This window comes from Labrus mixtus, chromosome 15 (genome assembly GCF_963584025.1).
Source record: "Labrus mixtus chromosome 15, fLabMix1.1, whole genome shotgun sequence".
Classification (NCBI taxonomy): domain Eukaryota; kingdom Metazoa; phylum Chordata; class Actinopteri; order Labriformes; family Labridae; genus Labrus; species Labrus mixtus.
Window position 1 is genome coordinate 4,317,623 of NC_083626.1, and position 24,222 is coordinate 4,341,844.

At 40.5% G+C, this 24,222-nt stretch overlaps 2 protein-coding genes across 3 annotated transcripts in view; one reads left to right on the top strand and one right to left on the bottom strand.

Moving 5' to 3' along the window:
• The window catches only part of celsr3 (cadherin, EGF LAG seven-pass G-type receptor 3), a 103,649-nt gene extending 84,990 nt beyond the window's left edge, over positions 1–18,659 (top strand). The window contains 12 exon segments of the mRNA XM_061058252.1: positions 517–723; positions 3,112–3,286; positions 5,401–5,513; positions 6,046–6,125; positions 7,458–7,584; positions 7,712–7,831; positions 9,469–9,566; positions 10,097–10,188; positions 10,384–10,557; positions 12,374–12,568; positions 13,892–14,948; positions 15,335–18,659. Coding sequence (XP_060914235.1) covers positions 517–723; positions 3,112–3,286; positions 5,401–5,513; positions 6,046–6,125; positions 7,458–7,584; positions 7,712–7,831; positions 9,469–9,566; positions 10,097–10,188; positions 10,384–10,557; positions 12,374–12,568; positions 13,892–14,948; positions 15,335–15,362 — 2,466 coding nt within the window. The 3' untranslated portion in view covers positions 15,363–18,659.
• A 1,078-nt stretch (positions 18,660–19,737) lies between these two features.
• LOC132990151 (uncharacterized) lies at positions 19,738–23,274 on the bottom strand. Of its 2 annotated transcripts, none has more exons than XM_061058251.1 (4): positions 22,987–23,274; positions 21,619–21,662; positions 21,292–21,460; positions 19,738–21,112 (listed from the first exon to the last, which is right to left on the bottom strand). In XM_061058251.1, the coding sequence occupies exons 1-4, from the start codon at positions 23,189–23,191 to the stop codon at positions 20,751–20,753; spliced, it is 780 nt and encodes a 259-aa protein (XP_060914234.1). In that variant the 5' UTR covers positions 23,192–23,274; the 3' UTR covers positions 19,738–20,750. The 2 variants fall into 2 exon arrangements, with proteins under 2 accessions (XP_060914234.1, XP_060914233.1); XM_061058250.1 differs by having other exon boundaries at positions 21,610–21,662.
• Between the last annotated feature and the right edge of the window lie 948 nt (positions 23,275–24,222).

The following is a 24,222-nucleotide window of genomic DNA, read 5'->3' on the forward strand; positions in this document are numbered from 1 at the left end:
TCTCCTACTCCTTCTCCTTTTTGAATCCTTTATATTTATCTTTTAAAACCAGACAGTGTTTTTTGCAGTTATTGTATTTCACAATTTAAAGGTATCCATGCTTTTCTTTTCTTTTTTAAGCTCAAAAAATCTAATAGCTGGTGTAACAACGCTTTCCCAGTTTATTTAAATGCTTTCCAAATGATTTGACAACTTTGCTGTACCTATCGTCCTGTCATCCTCAGTGTGAAGACAGGAGGGGAGATGGGAAACCAGACTGAAATATCTTCATGTTAAAATGATTCAGTTTCATGTCTTTGCCTCATTTCATCATCTGATTTTCATTTTTTGCTCAGACTTACTCCCTCCCTTATTCGTATCTGTGCTGCCCTGCCTTTCTTATTCCCATTTTCTTTCTCCGCTACTACTCCCCCTCCTCTCCTCCTTTTCTTTTCATCATAACCCACCACTGTGATATAAATCCAGTAATACCCTCTCTCTGTCATCTCTCCCCTTCTCACACCTCTCTATGAGCAGCAGCTGGAGGGGGATCTGGAAACATTGGCCTTGGTCACCTACTCCTCTCTCTGCGTCTCCATGCTGGCTCTCCTCCTCACTGTCCTCGTGCTCTCCTGCCTCCGAGGCCTCAAGTCCAACACCAGGAGCATCCATTCAAACACAGCAGCAGCCATGTTTTTGTCTGAGCTGGTGTTTCTACTTGGAGTGAATCAGACTGAACAACAGGTAGATACTGAAAGGGGGTTGTGTGCTTGGATTTCAGAAGGCTTGTTTTTGATGGATTTAGCCTATTTGCTTTCCTCTTGAAGATTTGGCCATATACTCATCAATGTACAGTATGCTCATACTTCCTGACTTTGTGATTCTCTATATCACAAGGGTGGGTCTTTTCTTTATATCACCCAACACTTAGTTTTGTTTCCTCCACTGGCCTTTTCTTCTCCCAATTAATATTCCTCTCCTGACCCCTGACCCTATCCCCCTCTGTTTTAGACATCATAGATGTGTCTGTGTGTCTGTGTGTCTGTCTGTGTGTGTTTAATGAACAGCGATCCCTACTAAAAAAATATGTGCTCACTCAGCATGAAATCCAATTAATTAAGCTGTAACCTCGACAAAGTGAACTCCACTGCTCTTAACAGTGTGACTGGTAACTTCTAGCTGAACAATATGTTCTCTAATTCATGTACATCATGCTTGGGAGAGCATGTTAGTGCTAGCAGCAGTTGTGTGGGTTTGTGTGCACATTGGTTTTTATGTGCTTGTGCATATTTCAGTTTTTCTATCTTTTTTTGTGTGTAATTGTTAGTGTTGGTATTAATGTGTGTGGGCGTGTGAAATTCATCGTCTGGCCTTTTTCCTGCCAAGGCAGCTGCTATTTCTATGTTGTCTCTGGATGTATAGTTGGGAATATGCTGAGCTTCCTTTTACCGTAGAAAACTGGGACTTGCATTACTGCTTTCCTTAACTCACAGATAGTGTTCAGTAGTTGTGTTTCCTGAGGGGAGTAATTCTGCTTGTTTAAGGTTTAAGAATTGCAAATATTTGACATAATTGTTTTCTATGTTACATTTCTATTAAGAGGCCAGTCTGAATGTGTCACACATTTCAGGGAACAAGAGATTGTAAAAAAAAAAAAAAAAAAACATTTAACCACAAGAATCATGTTCATTAGATGGTGTGTGTCATCAACTGTATGCCATGAATATTTGTTGGTAGAGAGGCCAAGCAATTCTGATTGAGTCCTTACTACTTATCTAAACCTATTTGAAATCCTTGAGCTTTTCAAGCAGTAATCTACTTTTTCAGTTCTAACTTCATTTCAATTTTCTGAGGATGGTTTCAGTAATGGCTCTCAGTTTCCAGAAACCACCTATTTAAAAATCACAAACCAGAACAATTTAAAGCTGTTTTCTGTCGTTGCTTTAGTCTTTGCTTTTACTCTTGACAAACACCCAGAAATTCTTGGAAGATAGCGACTTCACTTCGACTTGTGTTTTGTGCCACTTGAGTTTAAATGGCATCTCATCAGTCTGAACAAACAGACTAAAGGCTTTAGAGTTCAAATCGCCCACTTCAGACATCCTTGAAAGCAGCCTGAGGGTGATTTCTCAGAAAGCTTAAATGCTAATGTTCTGCATTATTCATGGGGGAACTTCAACGTTACTGTCAATCCAAACAGCGACCCTTTAACTGACAAAAGCGATTTGGAACTTTATCTCCTGCCTTTACGAAAACTAGGATTTACAAATGAAAGTATGCAATCCAAACCAATGGCCTTGGTTGGACCTGATGTAACTATATTCTCTGAGATCGCACACTCTTAGCAATGATTTAAAATCCTCTTAACTTAAATGCAGCATCCAACCTGTGGTAATAAAGATATTGTTCTACATGAACATCAATTCTGGTTCATTGATATTCCAAAACATAAAATAAATTAGACTTAACATGATTTAATGAGCTCCTGAGTCCCCTTATAACCAAGAGACAAGTTAGCCTTACATTATGTTACATGAGTACTTTGATACTTTGAAGCACAAAAAACTGCTAAGGAAATCACAAGGCCTGCTGGGTAGTTTAACTCTGAGTAGTTTCCTCTCCTCATGGTGCTAACTGATGTACCCATACAAGCAGTTAGGAAAGTACTCTTGGGTGTTATTGCCATAATTCAACCTATTAACAACATTCATTTACACTCACATCAGTTAGAGTACTAACATTTACCTCCAGGAAATGCACAAACTGTCATAAACCCTGTTCATTAGTCGCTTTGCTTATTTAATCATGAATGCCTCTTATTTCATTTAGAACACCTGATGTGTTGCAATAAAAACGTGTTGGTTGCTTGTCAAGATGTCTGCTCTGCAGCTGTCATGAAATCAATACAAAGGATTCAATTTTCATCTCCCTTTCTTCACATTTTTCTGCTGTCCTTTTATTCTTTTTCTTTCTTGTCTCTGCATTCTGTACATTTATCCTTCTCCTTTGTTCTTTCTTTCTTTCTTTTCTTACATGACATGGTTCATCTTTCTCTCCTTCCTACAACAATCTCCATCCTCCTCCTTCCCTTCATTATTCTTAATCGTTCTCTTTCTCTCTCTTTCCCTCCAGTTCCTGTGCACGGTTGTTGCCATCTTACTGCATTACTTCTTCATGTCCACGTTTGCCTGGATGTTTGTGGAGGGCCTTCATATCTACCGCATGCAGACTGAGCAACGCAACATCAACTTCGGTGCCATGAGGTTTTACTATGCCATCGGCTGGGGCGTGCCTGCCATCATCACAGGTAACACACAGACATATTCACAGACGTGCAAGATCTATGTGATGTCTGAAATGTGTCCATGTATCTGTGTACACAGAGACAGTCAAACACACATCTATGCATACTGTCATATTAGTGCTTAAACACATAACACACACACATTCACAATGAGTCTGGCTGTGTAGATAAGGTGTCCTTTTGACACTTGTATTTAACAGGTTTCAGTGACATTTTAATATAGAAATACTTGCACTAACGCACACACACACACACACACACACACACACACAGACTTACTAATACATACGCGCACACACACAGGCAAAAGCAATTTATTCCTTGACACATGCTATGAGCAAGTAATATCTGCCTGCTTACTTCTCTCTCTGCTTTTTTTTTTACACACACACACACATTTTTGGTTCCATCTGAACTCATACATGCTGTCAGATCTCCTCTATCTGATGCTGTCACCCTGGCACACGAACACACAAACAGAAACACAAACACTGACCACTGCCTCACCTTGCCTGAAGAAGATAAATGTCTCCCACAAGACACACACATGCACACACACACTGGCTGCATCTCTCTTACCTGCAGACCCGAGGTGTATTTGTCTTTTCGATACTTCTTGTTCGTATTACTTTTTCACTCACTTAAAAACTTTTTTTTTTACCCACAGCTGTCAAAACATTCCCACTGGTGTCCAAACAGGATACAGAAAGAGCAGAGCAGAGACTTCACTGTTTTTAGATTAGTCACTTTAACTGTCTGTTTTTTGGTTTGCTCATCGAGAAGTTTCTCTGCACTGATAATCGACAAACAATAATAGCCTGACATTATTGAACAACAACAATCATTTTCTACAAAGAAATCTGTTATAAAAAGTGATTTGCATATCAGCACTGGTATTGTTGAAGTAGCACCTTTGCGAGGAGATTTTAAGTAGGCACATTTTTTTTCAGAAAAAAATAATAAAAACTAAAATAAAATAAATCATCACTTGGGAAAGTAACTTCATCATTACTGTTTTTTGCTTCAATACTCATAATAGTGTACACATGAATTATTGATGCTGTGTGAGAGGAAACAACTCACAAATGTCAAAACATTGTAGCCATTTTCAATATGAAGATATTTTGCTAATTAGTTCTCTGAAGACAACAGACTCAACAGTTGATGAAGAATGTCGTCAACAACATACCTGTGTACCAGTCTGTTTAGTCCTGGCTTATAGATCGTAGAGGTGGCTGTGATTTAATATCAAGCCTCGTCTGTTGGTATGGAGTTTCTCCTCTTTGGTTTGCTGAGCTCTAACGTGAGCTACACCCAGGTCACCGGTGTTTGCAGCACTGAGCTCTCTGACAACTAGATTAGTAGAAGTGTGTTGTTTAGCTCGGTGCTTTGTGAGATTATAATTACTATTCTTAGCAGTGATTAAAGTATTCCTTCCTGCACATAGACTAAAACTCCCCGCTATATTCTAGTGGTTTAACTAGAGCAGTGAAAAATAATGTCCGTATTTCCAAGACAGAAAATGATGACACGCCTGAATGATCATCAGCGTATGTGTGTGTTCACTGTGCCCGACATTCTTTCTCCCAGGATGCTACTGTGCTGTCGTTAGCGTAACCTCACCCACCAAATCTGTGTCAATAAACCTTAATCTTATGTTCTTGTAAGCCATTTCACAAAGCCAAAAAAAGTAACGAGTAACGAGCTCTTGTTTCTGTAATTAAACTGGTGTTGAATTTGAAGAGTAGTTCTGATGAAGATGGAAAGAGCAGGACATGTAGCATCAGTTCACAGAACAAACCAGAAGTGAAATTGACAACATATTGATATATAATCAATAATCTAATCATATCACACATTTATAACTACTAATGCTCAGGTGCTGATTATCTCCAGCAGGATGTTTTGCTCTCAAAATATAAGTAATAATAATAACTACCTTGCAGTAATTGTAATGTGTTCTGATGTGTCATTAACCTTTCCTGTCAGTGTCAATCAAGGTCATACTGTCACATACTGCACCGCCTCCCTTCCTCTCTCTCTCTCTCTGTGACTGACAGAAGAGATCTTAGAGGAGATCTTCCCGTCTGATCCGACTGTCTGTCTCATCCTTGTAGGCTTGGCAGTGGGATTGGACCCAGAGGGTTACGGGAACCCGGACTTCTGTTGGATCTCTATCTACGACAAACTCATCTGGAGCTTTGCTGGTCCCATTGCCATTGTCATACTGGTAACTGTCTCCCTGAATGTCTGCCATTCTGTCGTTGGATATCATGCTTACAAACTTGGAATAGAAATAATAAGACAGTTACCACTGGCTGTATGCTCACAAAAATGAGCAGAATGATAAAATCAGTCATAAGTGGAAGCTTCCCAAGTTGAACTTTAAAAAGACGACACACAGCGGTACCAACATTTTACTTCCCTCCCTTATCAGTGAACACCTTTCACATCCTACCTTTCCTTATTCTATAAATATGTATTTATTGGGGAAATGTATTCCTTCTATTCACTGTTCTTCTGATTTGTATTAAATTATTAAATGGAACTAAAAACACTAAAACTCAAAATTTCACATGTCTTTAAAACAAATTCAGTTTTTCCAATCAGATGATTATTTTATCCACATGATTATGTTTCATCTAAAGTAATCCATGAGGTTTTCTAACAACAGCTTTGAATTTGATATGAAATGTATACAGAATGTTCCCTTACCAATTCTTTTGACCCCCCCCCCCCCCCCCCCCCCCCCCCACATCCAGATGAATGGAGGGATTTTCATGATTGTAGCCAAGATGTCCTGCAATCCATCTCAGAAGGAGACCAAGAAGCTTCCTGTCATGTGAGTACCTTTCTCCTTTCATTATGTAAGCCTGGCTAATTTAATCTGCGATGTAACAAAGTTCATCTGAACAGTTACATCATTGTGCAATTCTAAATTATGAAATATAAATGATGCTGAAACAATTTGTTGGTTAAAAGAGAATACCTTTAAAGAACTAGACAAAATGTGTCTACTAAAAAGTTAAACAAAATGATAAAATATGAAAGTGTACTTAAAGGCAGGCTTGGTGATTTTTAAAAACTAGCATGATTTTGAAAGTAGCATTCCCTCAGTGCCTCGTTTGCACTCACCCCCTCCCCTCTGTGCTCCCTCAAAAGCCACGCCCCCTCACTTACATTCACAAGCGCCATTGGTCCAGAAGCAGACCTCAGATCATGCTTTGAGTGTGGGCCCGTGCACGCATGAGGTAGAGAACGAGCAGGGAGACAGGGAGGCGTCTGATTGGTTCATCATATGGGTACCTCGTGGCAGACATTGGTCAAAGTTTTTACATGTTAACAACTGATACAGATGATGGATTTTCTTCATTCCTTTTTCAGAGAACACAAGTTATTAATTCCTATCAGGACCTAAAGACAATTTCAACCAAAATCTTAAAAAGTGTATCTGGAGAAAATTACCAACCCTGCCTTTAAATGTCCAGATTTCACAGCTTTAATCTTCTTTGTGAATTTTGCAGCGGATCATAAAGATAACATGACATGATAGAATCATAAAAACGATTCCTGTTCATGTTTGTAATGGATTTGTTACTGTTAACTTATAGATGGGAATCGTATCTGTTATCTGTCTCTGTCTCCTTCAGTCAGTGGTGATTAAATAGGCAATGATCATGTCAGGCCGTGTAATTTATCAAATCATTTCTCCAAGAAGTGACTGATGATGTGTGAAGACTTTGTTTGCCCTCCTCCTCACAAATCTATCTCATGAATCAACCAAAGGATTTCTGTTTTCTCCTGTCTCTGCTTGCTCTGAGTTCTTCTCACGCTTGCGTTTTTTGTGCAATTGGCTTCTTAAATTTAATCGATACATCATTCATGGGCATCAATAAAGAGTCAGCTGTTTTAAATGAATCTGTAAATGTATAATGCCCACACTTGTATGAAATCACAAGTCAGAGTATAACTTTATTCACTGAAGGGCAAGTTGTTTAGCCAGCAGGGTAGTAAAGGGAGGTTATATCAGGGTTATCATGAATATGAGATGTTCCCAGTTACAGCTTGGCCATTCTCTTTAAACAGAGGAGTGTTTTTTAAACCATGAACTCTTCCTGGTGAATCCAGATCTAACCTTTGTCCCTCACACTGCTCTCTGTGTTTCTTTCTTCAGTGCTACTATTCGCGATGCCTTCATGCTGCTGCTCGTCGCCACCTCCACCTGGCTGTGTGGTCTAATGGCTGTGAACAACAGCATCCTTGCTTTCTACTATATATTCAATGTCCTCTGCTTGGTGCAGGTATGACAGACTTTTATGTTTTGAAGCTGGTGATTTTTTTTTTGGGAGGACTAATAAGAACTAAAACTCAATGTTTGCTTGTTATTCATGGTTTCTCTCTGTGTGTCTGTCTACCTCTCTCTAAAAGGGTCTGTCGGTGATGCTGGTCTTCACTGTGTTCAACGCAGAGGTTCAGGAGGCCTGGAGTGTTGCCTGTTTGGGAAAGAAGAGCCCCGGAGAAGACCCACCAAGACCACCTCAGAACACTGTGAGTTACAACTGGGTACTCTGTACTCCTGCAGCTCGTCTCTTAGATGGGTTTATTTCACTGGATTCATCGTGTGAACTGAAACCCCTATGAAATTGCTGCAAACACCATGACTGCAAGCATTCAAAAACAAAACTGAAAATGTAATTATTTACATGTGCAATGATGATAAAAATGTGACTCACAGCACAATAACAAGTGTGAGTCTATGTAAGGCTGTAAATCGTCTCGCTGCCGATCGCAGAGCCATTTACTATTTCTAGAGGCCAAATTACTTACTCTGCCCATTACTGGGCTAGCACAAAAGACCTCCTGCCCTCAATTCCTCCTTCCCTCTATCCATCCATCCATCTTTCCTGTCCTCCTTCTCTCCCCTGGTTGTGCCTTCAGGGTTTGTCGCTGACCCACTTCAAACAATATACCGACCAAGGGAGTCCTGCTTACTCTTTAGCCCACTTCTACAAAAGCACTGTCCAGTCGTGTGTGTGTGCGCGTGTGTATATGCGTTTGTGTGCATGCGTGCGTGTGTTTCTATTCAACAGTGGACCTGGTGTTTGTTACACATTCACCAGCATGGTTTCATTCCAATAGGGAACATTTGGAGAGACCCTGTTGGTCCAGCTTTTAATGATGCTAAAATATTGTCTAAAACCCTGTGATGATTTTTCTTCATAATATGGGAGTGGCTGTGTGTGTGTGTGTGTGTGTGTGTGTGTGTGTGTGTGTGTGTGTGTGTGTGTGTGTGTGTGTGTGTGTGTGTGGTGTGTGTGTGTAATCCCCGTGGATATGCAGTGTACTCAACATGTAGCCTAGATGTGGGTGGTCATGAATTATTTTGTGTTGTGTATTCAGTGACTGTGTATTAGATCATACATGTAGTAGACTACTCCATGCTTTTAACCCCCCCCCCCCCCCCATTTCCACTAAAGCTCTTCCAGTACATCTCCGTGTCATCTGGGGCCAAATGATTGTACTTTATCAAAACTATTATTAGACTCACATAACTAGTGTGCTTTTTTTACCTCTGATGGACAGTATGTATAAATGATCACCTGTGCATACTCTTCCTCTTGTCTAAATCATACTGTATTATTTATGAGTTATTTATGACTACAATCGCCTCACACAGTATAAAAAGATAAAGTTGTGTCCCATTTCCAGGCAGTGTGCTTCAGCACTAGCTGAGGCTGCTTTTTATATCTGCACACAAACAGCATTCAGCTGCTTTGATAAACCTCTTTTGACCATACAAAGGTTATAGTTATTCTCAGTGTCTCACATGGTTCTTAAACATCTATTGTATTAGGAAGTATACTAAATAAATGATTACTTTTAAAAAGCCCAGAGAGAAGCCCTTCGTGAAAAAAAGGTTATAATGGGAAAGAGGCCAGAGAAGTTAGCCCACAATGAGAGTTGGATTTTCACTCTTAAACTGTTTAGTGATTTGGTGTTTATACATCCATGTTTGGTATAAATGTATCAGTTGTCAAAGAGAAAAGGAGGATTTATAGAAAAAAAATCATAAATAGAGATAAAGGTTTATGTTTTAATCTGATCTACGCTGTTGATGTAGTTTTTGCTGATAGTTATTATCTTCCTCTCGTCCTTCGTGTGTGTGTGTGTGTGTGTGTGTTCAGGCTCAGAACCCTTATCATAATGCGTCTCTGTTGGAGCAGAGCGGGCTGCACCGGATCACCCTGGGGACTTCTACTATCTCCTCTGTCAGCTCTGCCAGGTATATAAACACATTAACACATACACAAACTCTTACACAGACACAATCCACTCACATTCAAACTTTTAACAAAATGCTTGACATTAAGTTGGATGGAAAACTTCTAATACGAAAGCAAATAACTTGTCATTCAAGTAGAAATGTGTCAGCTGTGAGTGATTCTCTGTGACTCTGATTTGAGATAAAATCGCTTCAGGGGGGAAATTCCCTCTCTAATAAAACCATGTCGTGTACTTTATGGGTCAGTGGGGTAAAGATAAGGAAGACATGATGGAATAATGTCATGTACTGTATGTAGAGCAACACTAATGCACTCTCAGAGTGGCTGTTTGTGTCTTGGTTGCTCAGTGATTGTCCTTCTTGTCTATCTTTCTTTGCGTGTGTACAGTACATACTTTATGTGTGTGTCGCTGCTCTCTTTTTTAATCGCCCATTGGCCTTTGTGAGCCTGCCTACAGTGTACTAAATGTGTTCCTGTGGTTGTCTGTGTGCATCTATGTGTCCTCATTATTATCCTTTTTCTCTGTTAGAGAAAATCTTCTGGCTCGTCAGACTCTGGAACAGAACATCGTGAACACCGGAGCCACAGACCTGGATGTGGCCATGTTCCACAGAGATGGAGGTATACACAGAGTACACACATTTATAGGAAGTACACATACATAAACACAGAAAACAAGCAGTAATATTTAGTAGTATTAGTAGTATTTCCATTCCTTTACACCTGTTTCTCTATGTGGATGAATAACAACTGGATAACTCTCTTTCCTTTATTCTCTTTCCCCTTCTCTCTCTTACCCACTCTGTCTTCTCCCAGGTGAAGATTCGGATACAGACTCAGACCTCTCCATGGAGGAAGATCACAGTCTCTCTATCCCCTCCTCAGAGAGCGATGACAATGTCCGACTCCGTGGGCGCATCCAGCGGCGATTCAAACGCTCCAATCACAGTGAGCGTCTGCTCACTGAGACAACCCAAAACGGCACCAAAGGTTTATGATTCTACAGATTTTTTGAAACGATCTAACAACATATTCTCACCTTGTTTTGTCTTTTGAGGAATTGTTTTTGTTCCTCACTGCCAGCAGTTATTTGGAGTCTAGCTGTAGGATAATTAAACAGATGATGAGCTCAGCTGATTGAACCTGAAATTTGAAATGGGATGGTTCCATTAAATAGTCACATGGTAGCAGGAATACTCTTATCTATATTCCATTTATACTGTTACTGTATTTGAAATATAAAATATTCAGCATGTGTAAGGTGTAACTGGGGTTCAACATTGTTTGTTTGTTTGTTTATTTATTAAGATCCCCATTAGCTTATGTTTTAAACATTAGCTACTCTTCCTGTGGTCTGCATATCGTCATTGTCAAAATGTCATCAGTTGAATTGTCTTTCTCTTCTGCACATTATGGCAGCTGTAATCAGATTACATTTAAAACAGTTACGAGGTCTCGTCTTGTGCTAGCACATTTGATTAGAAGTGGTGTGTAATAAACATATTAGCAAAGTCATGATTGTTTGTAAGGAAGGATGTGTGTGGGAAGTATTCCTTTCATTAAGTTTAAACCCCCATCCATCCATTATCTGTGCCTGGATCACCTTTGAGTCTTGCGGGCCTGGAGTGTGTTTGTGGACAGGTCACTACTTTATCACAGGGATAGAAGATAGTAGGAAAACATTCATTATGATGTTCCAGAAAAGCCTGACATGCATGTCGATGTTCTAACAAAACTCACATGTTGGGTGAACACAGAAAGCCCAGCACCACCCAGCAGAGTCAAACAATCAACAGCATATCCCTGCTGTCGCTAGGAGTCCTCTCTTTTATCTCAGATATAAAGAAACACACAACACACATAGGAAGGCACAACACCACACACACACATACAACAAGAGAAAATGTCAGCGCTGGTTGACATAAATCAATACCTACTTTCTTCTGTTACAAACACAAAGATATCATGCATAAAACATGAGTTTTTACACCTCAAACCATGTGCTATAAATGTCATGCATAGATGGTTCTCTGTGAAAGGTTTCACTGTGAGGAAAGGCCCGACCTGTGCAAATCTATAAAACCAGTAATCAATTCTTAGCTTAATAAGCCATCTGGATCACATGAACTCTATTCAGGGCAAGACATGGACCAGAGCTGTCAGTTGTGCAGAGGAGGACAGGATCCAGATGGCCAGCACAGTCCAATCAATTCATCAATGCAGACTCAGTGAAGGGCCGGAGCAGGGCTGAGGGGTGTGGCCGTTTGTCTGAAAGGTCACAGTGTAAAGAAGCCGGACTATTCGTTGTGACAAAGTGTTTTATACTACCCTGTTGACTGCTCACCTGAATCAATGAGGTGCTTGACGACTGTCCTGGGAAGGTGTATAACTAGCAGCTTTTCACCTTCTGTTGCAGTGTTTGAAAGAATGTTAGGGTGGGCAAAACTCTTAATATAAGAACATACAATACACAACAATTTATTGATAGACATTATAAATTATACCTCTAGGAGTTGCAGAGAAATATTAGCACTTTTCATTAAGTTTTTCGCAACTGCTTTTACCACAATTAAGGATTCAATACTTGTTAGTGATGATAGCAGTAGTAGTTATTTTCCCAACTTCCTTTCCACCTTAACTTTCCTTTTGATATTTCTTGCCAGCACTTGATCGGGCCTTTTGCTTTATCATAAGTCATGACGTTAACTGAGAACATGTATGAAGAAAAATGTTTCATCTCCTGAATTGTTACTTAAACTGATATTAGACTCACATGTAACCAGAAATCTTTTTTTTTCCTTTACAGATCTGGATGGCAATGACCTTCTGTCCTACTGGCCAGCTTTGGAGGAGTGCGAGACACACAGTCTGCAGAAATGGGGCTCAGAGCGGCCCCTGGGGGCAGATTACAGCAAGGATGCTGCCAACAACAACCAGGCTGACGCAGCGCTGACCAGTGGGGACGAGAGCGGCCTCACCCAGCCACACAGGCACCGCAAGGGTGAGGGAAACAGAAATACACACGTGTACAAGTATACAGATTACTGGAGTCAAATTCCATGTATGTGTAAACATACCCGGCCAATAAAGCTGAGTCTAATACTGACATATCTCACAATCAAAGGACTCACTGACATAATTGTATTCAGGGGTTTTTTGGCCTCTATATTATTAACGTAGTATCTTCTCAATCTTAGTATTAGTCTAAAATTGCCGACGTCATTTCTGACTGATGCAGCGCCAGTCATCAGACTAAAAATGAGGCATTTTGCCAAGACGAAGATGGAGGCGATGTCCGCTCAGTGAGCTGAATCAGCAAAGCAGCATTTAAGCACTGCTCATGACTGAGACACTTTTTAGTTTGTATTAGTTACATTTTTGCAGTACACGCTCATAGCAGTGTGATTAATGTGACCCAGCTGTGACTACACTTTCAAGATTCATGATTTCATTTTCGATATACACCGACATATATAAAGAATACAAAATTCTATTTTCCCAGCCCCCAAACAGTTTAGTAGAAAATAAGAAATATATCAATTTACCTAAAAAGTAACCTCCCATAGAAACAACCCTACTAAAGAAACTAAATCACCTCTATAATGTCCAAGAAGGTAAACACATTTATTTCATATTACAGGATTCTAGACTTTAAATGTAGTTAAAATCAACTTTGTCGTTAGAATAGCTTTGAAATGTTGGACTCTGAATCTGGGTGCTGGTGAATTTGCCATGCTCTGCACTTTGGTCATCTCGTGTGTATGTAATCTAGGAGTTTGTGTGCTCTCATTTAAACCTCCAGTCGAGTGGCTTCTATGCAAGTCTAAGTTTGTCCCTAAAAGCATGGGGACATCTTGCAGTGTGTATAACGAGGACACTCACATATGAGATAGGCATGTGCACACATACACACAGAACAACACACATGGAAAAAAGACACTCCAGCAGTGAGGGAGTAAGAGATGCAGTCTAAGTTGGAAATCACTCATGTTGCCTGAAAGCGTGTGTGACATTTTGGGGACTATATTTGTACACAGAATACATTTAACACACAGACAAGTGCCCACATTTACACACACACACACTAAAGTGGATGCAGGAAAGAAACCATACTTTTTGAACTATACGGTGACACCACATTTAAAGTCTTCCTCAGATTAAAGAGATTATAATTGGTTTAGATGAATGTGAACATTGAGCAAAGAAAGGCATAAAAAGGGCATTATTATTCAACATTATTCTCCCTTTGACTTTCATCTCTTTCTTATCACTTATTGCTCATGCCGTCCTCTCTCCTTCTCACATTCTTTTTCTCTCCTCCCAGGTATCCTGAAGAATCGTATCGGCTGTCCCCCTGCCCTCCAGGGTCTTGCCACCATGGGCCGCGTCCCCAGTGATCTCAACTGGTACCGGACCTCTACTTTGGGACACCGAGGCGTTCCTGCAGCCTCTTATGGTCGCATGTACTCTGCCACAGCCGGTGCCAGTGGAGGTTCTGGATCTCTCTCCCAACCTGCTTCCCGCTACTCATCCAGGGAGCACCTCGACTCACTGTCACGGAGGCAGCTGTCCAGGGATCCGCTAGGCAGGCAGACAGTTGGGGGTTCTAGGGACAGGCTGGACTCACGTGGTTCTAGAGACAACCTTGATCTCTTACCCAGGAGGAGAGAGCTGGGGCAGGGAGCAGGACTAGGGGGCCTGGGCCTTGACCACCAGCGAGTCTCATCTTCTAGGGAGAACTTGACGGGATCCAGGGACAGACTGGACAACCACCACACGGGCAGCATCCACGCCTCCAGGGAGGACCTGAGTGGAAACGGAGCAGTGGGACCAGGGATGGAGGGATATCTCAGTGGATCCCGGTCACATCTCAACTCACTACCACGTCGGCAGGCTTCATCCCGGGAGCACCTAGGGGGGGCGCTGATGAGCAGTAGGTCCAGAGAGCAGTTGGAGACCAATGGAGTCGGAGCTCAGGCTCAGCCATGTCGGGAATGGCTCCGCACTCTGCCTCCCCGTCAGCCCTCACACCCCGACCAGCCTCCCTCCTCCTCTCCTCCACCCCCAATCTCTGAGGAGCCCCAAGAGCAGCTCTCTGCTCCACCTCACATCAGGGGACGACTGGACTCAGCACCTCAATGTAGGTACCCAGGTCAGGCCCCCCAAGCTGCAGGTTCAAATCCAAACCCACTGGGCCGACAGCCATCCAGTGAACATCTGGATATTTTGTCCTCCATCCTGGCGTCCTTCAATTCCACTGTCTTAACTCCTCCCCCTGCTGGCTCTAACCCTGGGCCTAATGGCTCCGCCCTCGGACCCTCCCCCTCCCTGCCTCAGTCCGCCACCTCCCACAGTGTGTCGGAAGTCTCCCCTGACTCAGAGTAAGTCCCTCTATGTGGAAGAATCTTCCTTGGCTTACCCTCTCCTCCCATCCCTTTTCTATTCCATTATCTTTGTCTGTTTCTTTTCCTCTCTGGCATTCTTTCCTTTTTCCTCCCTTCTTTTTCTCTTAGATTAACTTTGTTGTTATTTTCTAATGGTTCCTTTTCTATCTTCTCTATCCTTTTATCTCAACCTTACTCAGAGCTTAGTCCCATTTCTAAGATTCTTCATCTTTTCATCCCTTTGTTTTTTGTTTTCTCGCTTTATCTCTTCTTTATTTGTCTCTAAGAGCTTCATTTCATGCTTGATTTCTATTTTTATGACGATGTACATTCTTAACCATCAGAGAAGTTTCCATGATTAACTTCCCTCTCCTTTACTTCAGAGCCAACAGAAGTGAAGGACAGTCTTGATGACAGCCTCCATGTCCCTTTATTCATTGTGACAGTGCTTGGAACACAAGGGACAAATTCAAAGGTCATGGAAGGCCTTGAACCACTGGGACACCTTGGGCCATCGGAAGACTACAAACAAACAATGACGGAGGAGACACTAAGTTGGAAAGAAAGTAAGACAGAGCGTGTGTCTTGAAGCTTGTGGGCCGTTTGTACTTTATTAAGGTTTTAAGTCCCACCGCCTTCAGTGATGACATCATTTCTTTGGACAATGAGTCTCCAACCTCTACTACCTAAAACGATTTAGAGACAAACACAAACTCCTCAGATCTCAAACACAAAAGTCAGCTTGATCCAGACAAGTAGATAAAAAAATGACAGACTGTACATAACATTTTTTATACATTTTGTATCTTTTTCATTGGAGATGAAGAAGAAATCTCTTGTGATGTTTCTTTTTTTTTAACGATTGTGTCCGTGTGAGGTTGTGAGTGAGGTTGGTGCGAGTGCAGTCTCTTTTGTTGCGGAGGGAGAGATCCCCCTCCCCCCCTCCCCCCACATAGAGAAAAAAAAAATCCCACAAACCTCCTTGTGTGTTCCTCAGAAACTTTCCCTCACACCCATCAACTTTGTGTATAGTGACAGGGGTCCGGCAATAGTATCTGATGAGATTATCGAAACCACATGACATGGTTGGAGGGAAAATATCAAAGAAGGAAGACATGATTGTAAATAGAGGATGAAAATATTTTAAGAGAAGAGATTTGATTGAACAAAATGATTGTGAAGAAAAAGATGGCCGACATTAAGCTTAAACACCACGTGGAGGTTCAGAGTCCAGCTGTAAAATCTTTGTCACGAGTATCAAAGTATCAGCTCCGTCTGGAGATTGTGCTGTTTTGTGATCTGCTGTATATGAATGTGACCTTGTCATCTGTCCGTGTATCTCTGTGCCTCTGATCCAGACCATATCAGGGGACGGATATTTCAAAACCACCTTTCGTCTTCAGGTGGCAAATACCTGTCTGCCTCTCTGTTTTGAGGCTGTATCATAAAACAACCATTCAAAGCCCTTCAAGGTATTATGTGCTTTTATGCATCAAGACTCAACCTGCCTCAAGAGACACCCCAGGAGCAGCCCAAATAAGTATAAGAATAAGTCTCCTTATTTCTGCATAGTAATGCAGAAGTTCTCAACATATCCAAGCCAAAGGGACAGCTGCTTAAAGTCAGTACATCTCACTAATGCTCTCTGGTTTCCTGTGATTACATTGCATTGTGCAGGGTGGAATTGCATAAGATGTAATTTACTGTTTTGTTTTTTTTAAACCTGGTTTTATTTTTTTTTTAAATAGTGCCATGGAAAAAAATCCTGAAGTGACAAACCGTATTTTATCAATGAGGCCCCAGGTCTGGGTATGTGGTTGCTAATGGAATTTGATTCGGCATTACAGGGAGCTGATCAGATTGAAACCATTATGAGTGTTATCTCAGTGTGCTCAGATACTTCTCCAGAGACCCTGAAGAACATACCCAGCTTCAAATGTATCAGAGTGCATCAGCTCACGTCTGTATCACACAAATCCTTTACCACAACTTTTTTCTTGCTCGCCTGAACACGGTTGCTTCAACATATCCTTTTTTTATGGAACATTTAGACAAGAGGAGGCACATGAGTCCTGACATCGCTTTCAAGCTGTCATTGTTGAGGTGGTTCACACCAGAACCCATCAATACAGCTTTGTTGTTGTCGTCGTTTGTATGATGATGAGATTTCTTCAAAGATACAGCGCTGCTTCTGCTGCAACAGTTTGCTGAGATGTCAGTTGTGTCAGCGCTAAAAGCCTCTAAGTGGTTCTGAGATGCAGGTCTTTCCATCAGCAGCTGCTCCTTTCTCACAGCTGTTGGCGCAAGCTCCAAGTTCAAGCAGTAAGGAAACAACACGCATGCATTAGTAAGCAACCGAGATAGACATTCAATCTACATCAGACTGCAAAGGGAGTTAAGGTGGCACACAAGTGGTTTTTTTTGTCAGATCATAACGCTGTGGGTTTTGAAAACCGAAAGCAAATTTTTGGAGCGATATTTGTGACAGTCCGATAAAACATCAGTGACAAGGGAAGGAGATAGAAAACAGGCTAATAATAAAAGGAGCACAACAAGCACAAGAATACATCCTGAGGTACAAAACAAGAAAAGGTTGGGAGAACAAATTGGGTCAGAAACAGTGACTGTGTGCAAAAAATGTATCTGCAGGGAGGACAGCGTGGACATTACTCATCGCAAGAGAGGAAACAGAAGAACACACACAAACACACACATCTCACACACCTTGCCAATGCATATCTCCCATCTCTGACCGCTGCTCTGTCACCCTGGGATTTGTTGTGACAAGTGAACCTTTTCGTGACAGTAGTATTGCCAAAAAAAAGGCTCCTGCAGGGGAACACATCCAGTAGTCCTTTAAAGAGACAGCATCCTCGACAAACAGGACTCTGATTCCTTCTTTTCACCCAGCTGCTCCATTTCATTTATTTTATCTTCAACTGACAGTACCTTTAACTTGTACAGACATGAGATTTATTTTACTTATCGATTATTTATTGACATTGTGTTGATTATTTACGTTGCCATTTTGTATGAGAGACTGTCGACGATGTATGCGTGAGTTTTTTTTTCTGTCCAAGTGATCCCTTTTCACATGTAACGTGATGTCTAACCTGCACAGATGGAAGACTTGAAGTGGGAAAGGTGAAGATTAAAAAAACACCTACAATAGCAGTCTGAAAACGTTCACCTGGCATTTTAGTATTTGAATTGGTTCTTATTTGAATATTGGAGCTATGCTTGTGGAGAATTGGACTAAAGTAAATGAAAGTTCAGGCCTATATAAAGGTAGTTATCGCAAACAGAAAGACATCTTAACATCAAAACTAAGATTTCAAAACTGGATATAAATCATGAAAATATGTCCCTGGTCAAACCTTTTCCTTCTTTCACCGTTAAAGGCCGTTACAGGGGAAACTCTTTCAGCCTTGTCCGGACCAATAGGAGCGCCAGAAGAGACTAAACGACTAAAAGAGTTCAGAGTCTAAAATGTTCTGATGTGCTCTGACAAAAATACATAAAGGGAGAGAGAGAGAGAGACAGAGACAGGAGAAGGAGGAGGGATGGGAGATTGTCTTTGTTAGATTTGTGTGTTCATTATGGGATGCCTTCTATCCTGCTGTCTGCGAGGGACGGCGGCATGGAAACAGCTGTTCCCCTGTTACCACGGAAACAAGAGAAATGTTGGACATTAAAAAAATGACTTATTCCTACACGGCTGTTTGTATTTATTCCAAGTGTGTGTGTGTGTGTGTGTGACAGAACAAGGTTTGCTGTTTCATATTCATGAGGACAGACATTTCCAGGTGCGAAAAACGGAGCAGAGAAAACAATCTGACAGAGGGACGTGTGTCTTTGTGTCTTTCTGAAAAGCTCTCTCTAACTTGAATCTCAAAGAATTCTGTCACTTTCAGAGAAGTCAGAGATGTTCAGCTGCCGCCTTGATTCCCAGCAAGAAAACGTCTTCTCTACATAGAAGCACCCAGCTGAGGCACAGTATAATGAGGCCTCAGGAAACATTGAATTTCAACCAGCGGAGCGATGTCCCATTTACATTTCATATTTTTTGAGTTAGTTTCAAATCCTGAGAATTGCTTTTTAGACAAATTAAAGGAATATGTTGTTTATTCAGCTTTTTATGCACAACTAGATGACAGGATCGATACTTCTCGTTTCTGCATCGTCAAGCAGATTAGGGTGACACATGTAAGCAGGGTAAACAGCTTGCATGTCTCCACGACAACCTTACTATACTGAGTAAGATCTTTAGAATAAGTCCGATAGCTAACAACGGGAGGTTGGTTGATATACTTTTTTCTTTCTTTTTTTCAGATTCCGTTTAAAAAACAGTTTCTTTGTACAGTGATGTTCGTGGTGGGATATCCTGATATTTAACTTCAATATATCAAATATGTTGACACTGGATGCAATCTGGTGACTGTGAATGTTGTTTTTTAGAACAGTCAGCGACCTCGTGTTGCCTGTCTAGAAGCTTCTGCATTTATTTTACCATCAACTTTTACTATCAACAATACCCAACATCAGGACTAAATGTTTTATTTTTACCAGTTAAGTTATTTTATCAGTTGTAGTTTTAATGTTCATGTAATGACAGGCTGTATTTTTGTCTGTAGATTTTGATTATTTGCCCATGTATTGTTTCTTTTCTCAGATTTGTCAAATGCATGTAGTGAAAACCAATTTTAAACAAAATGCAAATGTATTTACAAAGCCAGAAATCACATTTGAAGCTAATATTGTGTTTAAAGGGCACAAGAAAAGACGCTTTGCTTGTAAAAGTATTCTGACAGATTGTCCATTCATCCATTTTTCTACATGTGCAGGGATTATATTTTCATATAAAGGTCATCCTAGAACAGGCTTTGACCTTCACAGAAACTTAAAACAAACATTAATAGACATCAAATCATTTGCAATACTTAAGCCACACATTCAAAAATTACAGATAAAACTGGATCATCTCAACCGTTTAACACAGCATAGCATTTATTCTGTATCATCTCTGAGTACTTCAGTGTTGTAGGTCATTAAGTGCCACTTCTTCCACCTGGATTGGTTTTAGATCGAGTATTTTACTCAAATACTTTAGTTTGTTTTGGATGTCTTTGTGAGAAGACACTAAAACAGGAAAGATGATCATCACATTGCAGATTAATTGGACATCAGTTCTTGTGATAAAATTGTATAATGTTACTCACCAGGAGCGTTTTTTGTATTTTTTGGAGAAGTCTGAAACTCAGGTACTCCAACTAGTCCTTTAAAGCTACCGTGAGGAACTTTTGTGTTGTTTTGATGTTGGCGCCCCTGTGGACAAAGCCAGACCTCTTATTTCCTTACTGATCTTAGTAATGTTATCTGCTTAAATCTTGCCCTGCTTTACTTCAGCAGCTGTTATAGTCATTAAACCATCAATATAGGAATACTCCATCTTTGTGCTGATGATCTCTTTTGCTCTTGTAGTTCATAAAGAGTCATCAATATTCATTTCAGTCCGTTTCATAGCCGGCTAAGATCTCCTCACAGTGGCTTTGAAGTAGCACTACTTCTACTTGAGTGTGATTTGTCTTGCTTTCTACTTTGAAAGAACCAAAGACGCCTCATGCAGAAGGAAAAGTGGATTTCCTTCCTGTGCAAGGACAGCTGATGTAAGTTTACAGAATACCTTTCCTTTGCATTACAATATAAAACGATGTATAAAAATAGTGACAGTATCATGGCATATAGACATAAAATACAATATTCAAACAACCACTTGTAAAAATACAAGTATAAAACAGTTTATCCTGTTGGGTTAGGTGTTTTCTCCTCTTCATCGCTGCTGCTGGAGGAAGATGGCGGCACATCCTGGCATATCCTCCTTAACTTGGCTTTGTAGTAGGCCTTCTTCATCCTGAAGGCCTTCTCCTTCTGCCGCGCCGCTCTCCTCTTCTCCCTCACCAGCTCCTGCTCCCACGCCAGCACCTTCATCCTGTTCTCCCATTCCAGGATCTTCATCTGCTGCTGCTGCTCCAGAGCGTCCGTCCTCTGCTGGAACTCCAGTCTCGACAGGTCGATGGAGTCCTGCTGAGACGAGCCGTGGCCGGATACCTCCGTCTCGCCCACTGCCGGGTGGAGACGCTGGCTGGTGAGCCTGGAGGTACCTGTGAGGTCAGAGGAAAATAAGTCAATGAGGTGAAAGTTGTGTTCCTGAGGGCATATTTCCAATATAAAAAAAGGAGAACAACACAGTTTTTTTTCCCACGCTAACAGAAAGTCCACTATGCAAATGTTTGTAGGTCATAAATATTTTTGCAGCTTGTAGGGCTTCATCATTGGGTACCTGGTGCTGTGAAGTAGGCAGCAGGAAAAGCCACATCTTGTAGCTCTGCATTGTGGGAGCTGGAGTTTGTAGTAGGGCTGTGATGTTGATCTGTCCAGTCGCTGCCTGATATTCTGTCCGAGGAGTCACGCTGGACGCAGATGGCCACTTGCTCCTTGCTGTCCTCAGTCTGAGACAGCGAGACATTTTTAAGTGAATTCATTACCGCTGACTGTTCACGTGAGCTGGTGGAGGTTTAGCTTTATTTTGGTCATTGGTTGACATTCTGATGTTTTTGCCTGAAATAAGTTTAAACCAAAAATGATTGTGGATATTTACCTGACTCACTGTGCCGTTCGTCTGACCAGCAGCATTTATCAACATCACATTGCCTGTTAAAAAGAAAAAAAGAAGAATGAGACAGACAGGGAGGGACAGCAGGTAAATGTGAAGCAGGAAAATAGACAGACACTGCCCCCCTCTGGTGGAATTAGGTACATGTCCCCATTCAACAAATCACTCACATCTAGTATGATTACTTCTAAGAACAAATTAATCACTGACTTATCAATTATAATTAAAAAATAAACACCTCTAAAAATGTCCAGACTTTGTTACTAATGAAGCATGACTACAAATGAATACAAAAGAAGCAATTTAACATATTTAATAACACTGTATTTAAAGGTAGTGACATCGGTTGGTAGTGAGAGGAAATCAAACGATTAAATCTATTAATACTAAAATAGAATCAAGTTGAACTGTTAAACTGATCAATGAATCCAATCAGAAACTTTCTAAAAGGACTTTTAAAAATGGATCAGTCTGTTCCAGTTGTCATGGCAGCAACGATTCTATCCACTTCAGTGCCACTGCCAAAAATCAAAATCGGTGTTGTTGTGTTGTAGCCTGTATCAGGGTGTACTGTCAAGAGACACTTCTAATTAACATGTAGGCCTAAGAATAAAAAAAAACCTGCCTCGGAAAAGGAACATTAAGTACATTTCACTTCTACCCCTAAACCAGGAAAAGAATAACAACCTCTTCACTTAGAAAATATCAAATGACATGATTTATATTAACCAAGCATATACATTTAAAATTCAAATCAGCATTTTCTCAACTAAACTAAAAAAACATTACAAGGTTTAAGAAAGATTGTATGTGGCTTAGTAAAACATTTACTAAGCCCTCAAAAGAATGAGCCCGGAAATCTTAATAAACATGATTATAATAAACATATGTTAATAACCATGATTATAATAAACATATGTTAATAAACATGATTATAAATGAATAACACAAAGACACCTGAGTACATGAGCAGGTTTTCAACAACAGCTGCTTCTCATCTCCACTAGAAGGAAATGATGACTTCTCTGGGTTTTTTTAAGATATCATATTACAGAAAATGAGTCTGAAACTGAGCAGCATTAACCATAATAATGAGTTAATGTCACTGCTCTCTCCACACTGTTTTCATCTTAAACATGCACATAAAGAATACTTGATCCAGTGTGTTGACCTGGTGCACAGGTAATAACACTCACACGTTCACACAGCAATAACACACGCCCACCAACAACTACAACACAACACACTTATATCAGCTAGCCTGTAACAACAATGGCTCCGTCAATGTCACATGTAATGCTTATACTTTTTCACATTTTAGTTTAGTAAATGGTTTTCCAGATGTAACTAAAGCTAAGCTACCTTCCAGTAGCTTGCGCACCGCTGCTTTGTGGCCAGCTCCCCCTGCGTGGCTGGTGAGAGCAGCCTCGCCCATGGTCTGAAGTTTGATGGATTTACAACAAGCCCTGCATCGGGCAAAGTGAATGTCCTGAGCGTCCTTTACCAGCCATTCATTGTAAATTCCTTTTGACAGCCAGGAGTCTTGGAATTTACATTTCCCAGGCATTGTTAGCTACGAAGTTAGCACAGGACCGCTACCTAACCTAACGGGGAGACGCAACCTCATACCTTTTACTGCCTTTCGATGCGTTCACGGACTCTCAGGAAAATCATTAAAACATTTCTAAGACTGTGCTTACAACTTAAAAAATGTTTATTACTAAAAAAAAACAACATCCTCAACATAGGCTATATATATATAAACCAACAATATTACCGTTTGATTAATCATTCAACTTTATCTATTTAGTGTTTTATTTTATGTTTTATATTTTTAATGTCTTTGCTGGTCCTTATTTTTGACTTCATGCTACTGCTGTGTCTTTGAATCCCCTCACCCCCAGAAAAATATTTTTTAAATCAATTTAATTCCACTAAACAAGAACTTAAAAAATATACAAAGCATTGGAAAGTAAATTTGGGAGCAACTCAACTATATCATTTGTATAATCGAGTGTCAACAATGGTTTACAGAATGATTCAAGATGATTTATTTATTTTTTCATGTTGATTCATGCCGTAAATGATTTTTTCCTCAACTTGATTGTAACTAAATTTATTTACAAAAACATGACTTCAATACTACAAAGACTTAAGGGAAAAGGGAAACTAGTGTGGGAAACAAGCGAGTGTGGTAAATTGCGCTTGTAATGTCATAAATATATATATATATATATATATGTGTGTGTGTGTATAAAGATGAATTGATCATTACAACATGACAAAAAGTACAAGGAGATAAATATAAAAATCTCAATTGGCATGTGGATCAATGACTTTTAGGTATCATATAACTTGTCTGCTTTTTCTCCTCTGAGTTGTTTTTAAGGATTTCAAGTTCGAATTATTTTTTCCCTGAAACATGAAGGCAACACAACTCAACGTCACTCGGTCACATGTTTAACATTATCCAATTATAAAATTGGTGAAAAAATCTAACCAATCAACATTCAGAAAGCTAGTACTGCGAGCGTGATTGGTTATTTGTCTACACGGAAGCCAGAACAGAAACACATGGGTACAGCATTTCGGTACGTG

Excerpts from the sequence above, each read along its gene's own strand:
- LOC132990151 (XM_061058250.1), bottom strand. The coding sequence starts at position 23,191 with ATGCCTGGGAAATGTAAATTCCAAGACTCCTGGCTGTCAAAAGGAATT. Across the intron at positions 21,663-22,986 it reads GGTGCGCAAGCTACTGGAAG|GCAATGTGATGTTGATAAAT; the intron begins GTAGCTTAGCTT and ends TCTTTTTAACAG. Across the intron at positions 21,461-21,609 it reads CGAACGGCACAGTGAGTCAG|ACTGAGGACAGCAAGGAGCA; the intron begins GTAAATATCCAC and ends TCGCTGTCTCAG.